The 2,458-nt window shown below is 41.7% G+C and overlaps 1 protein-coding gene across 1 annotated transcript; it reads right to left on the bottom strand.

Moving 5' to 3' along the window:
* Nucleotides 1-444: 444 nt before the first annotated feature.
* LOC120859987 (short palate, lung and nasal epithelium carcinoma-associated protein 2A-like) lies at nt 445-2,292 on the bottom strand (the record flags this gene model as incomplete). Its single annotated transcript, XM_040235861.1, has 2 exons — nt 445-992; nt 2,175-2,292. Coding segments are annotated over 2 exons (323 nt in total), but the record flags the coding sequence as incomplete, so codon positions are not given.
* Nucleotides 2,293-2,458: the final 166 nt, after the last annotated feature.

The raw sequence follows: 2,458 nt of genomic DNA, 5'->3' as shown, positions 1-2,458 counted from the left end.
GGCCAACCTGCCCCAGCTGTCGGCATCCAGACTATTTCTCCTCTCCCTACCATGACCAGGGTCAGCCTTTCTCCCTCCACCTTCTTCCCTGGGTTAAACATGCTCTTTCAAGCACAGAATATAAGATGCAGGTTTGGTGTGTTACCAGAAATCATTGATTTAAAAGGAGAGGATTCAGTTTTCAAGATCTTATTTTGGGAATTTCCCAGTGTGTGGAGGATGATTTGGGGACAATCTGAAATTAGAGCCCATGGTAGGCATTTACTACTCCTCTTGCCCCTCCTAACTTGAGGCAAGAAGGTAAACACAGTGAATTATTATCATTATCATTATTATTGAGGAACATTATATAATATGAGAAGGTCCGTTCTTCAAATAGACAAAGCAATTTAAATGTGCAAGCATCTAACAAGAGAGCTTCAAAAAGCATGAGGCAAAAACAGATGAAGTTGAAAGGTGAAATATGCAAATTCACAGTTATGGCTGGAGAGGTCAACACTCCTGTCTCAGTTAGGGGAAGAACCGAGAGACAGAAAGTCAACATGGATATTACTATTACTGAGAGCATAGTGCCAGGTTGCATGCTAAACCCTTGTATTTTCTCATTTGGTCAACACAGTAGCCTATGAATTAAGGATCACTACCATCCTCAGTTTCAGAATAAACACTGGAGATCCTAGAGCTAAAATGATGATAAAACCATAAGTCAGTGGCAAAGCTAGCTTGTCTCCAGAGTTTCACCACTTTTTAATTCTGCTCCCTCCCAGATATAGGAATAGGGCTGAAATTAGGGATTCCAACCCCTCAGGGAGTCCCGCTCTGCTGAGATATCTGGGCCTGACCTGTTCACGAAGGGGAGAGATATCCTGGCAGGTCTGTAGGTGCATTGTCCTATGACCACCATTAAGGTACCAGTTTCATGAATTTTAAAGCTGATGCTTGTCTGTAGGACAAAGTGGAGGGTCAGGTCAACAACCGCACCCAACAGAGGCCTGTAGGGAATAAGATTCACAGTTAACAGAGGTGGAGAAATCCTTTCTTGTTGCTCACTTGAGTCCCCTTCTCTGTAGACATAAGATGGGGTGTCTATGGACAATGTCAATATTGTCTGTATTCTTTACAGAATCTACATTCTTCTATGAGGTTTTTCTTCTCCTGGCCACAAGGGTTTCTGTCATGTCAAATTTCTAAGCAGTATGACATTGATGATTAAAATAAACATAACAGTCAACATTTCTTTAGCACCAATTCTGTGTTAGGTATTTCAAACAAAAATATTTTAACTGGATTAATTCATTTAATCATGATCGCACTACCATGACAGAAAATTACTATCTCTATTTTCAGAATGTGGAAACACTTGGTATAGAGAGGTTAAGTAACTATCCTCCAAGATCTCATAGCTAATAAATGATGAAATCATAGTGCATTTAATTGATAAAGACTCTTCTACACATCTTCATTTTATCTCTTTATATCTTTAAAGTAATTAAAGCACTTAAAAATTATAGTTTCCATATAATTGCATATGCTCTTCATTACATACTGACAATACTATGTGGCTCGTACTGGTCACTGTCATTTAAAGAGAATCTTGAGGGACAAAGTGATGCTGCAGGCAACTTTATCAAAGGGTATAAATGTTCGATCTTCTCAGCGTTCAACTTTTATAATTAGATAAGCACAATGATTTTGGACATATATTTCATGGAGGATTTTTTAACAAAAAGATTGGTTATGGCCCATGTTTCTTAGAACATTTTAAATGGTAGGATTTCAGGTGTGTTTGACTCTTTGTGAGCCCATGGACCATAACCCACCAGGCTCCTCTGTCCATGGAATTCTCCAGGAAAGAATACTGGACTTGGTGGCCACTCCCTTTTCTAGGGGATCCACCCTCTGGCCACCAGGGAAGCCCAAGAATGCTGGAGTGGGTAGCCATTTCCTTCTCAAGGGGATCCTTCCAACCCAGGGATTGAACCCAGGTCTTCCACGTTGCAGGCAGATTCTTTACCATCTGGAGCCACCAAGGAAACCTTAGACCTGGAAAGGTCTCCTTATTTTACGGATTGGGAGACCAAGTCAGAAGCACGGAAGGTACCTGATGCCAGATTGGAGATCTATTGGCATACCACACTGCATCTCTCAAACCTCAGATTCTAACCAATACTCACAGGGTCAGGGTGACCTTAGCAGTGATGGGGATACTCAGGTTAATGCTTGGGCCTTCAGGAATCACTTGGAGTGTGATATTCCCGATGTTGATGCTCCTGATTGTCAACCTGTGCAAAAATCACAATTTACCCTTGTCATTCTTCACGTAGCCATTGCTGGGCTCTTCTCTATGCCAGTCTCATGCTTAGCATTAGAGCCTGACTGACTTTGCCTGCTTTGGTCTTCATGACAGCCCAGTTCAGAGGTTGGATTCTCTCCACTGGATGGCATGGCAGGAGACAAC

This window comes from Oryx dammah, unplaced genomic scaffold (genome assembly GCF_014754425.2).
Source record: "Oryx dammah isolate SB20612 unplaced genomic scaffold, SCBI_Odam_1.1 HiC_scaffold_5531, whole genome shotgun sequence".
Classification (NCBI taxonomy): Eukaryota; Metazoa; Chordata; class Mammalia; order Artiodactyla; family Bovidae; genus Oryx; species Oryx dammah.
Note: the sequence above shows the minus strand (reverse complement) of the source record. Positions and strands in the feature narration are given on the sequence as shown.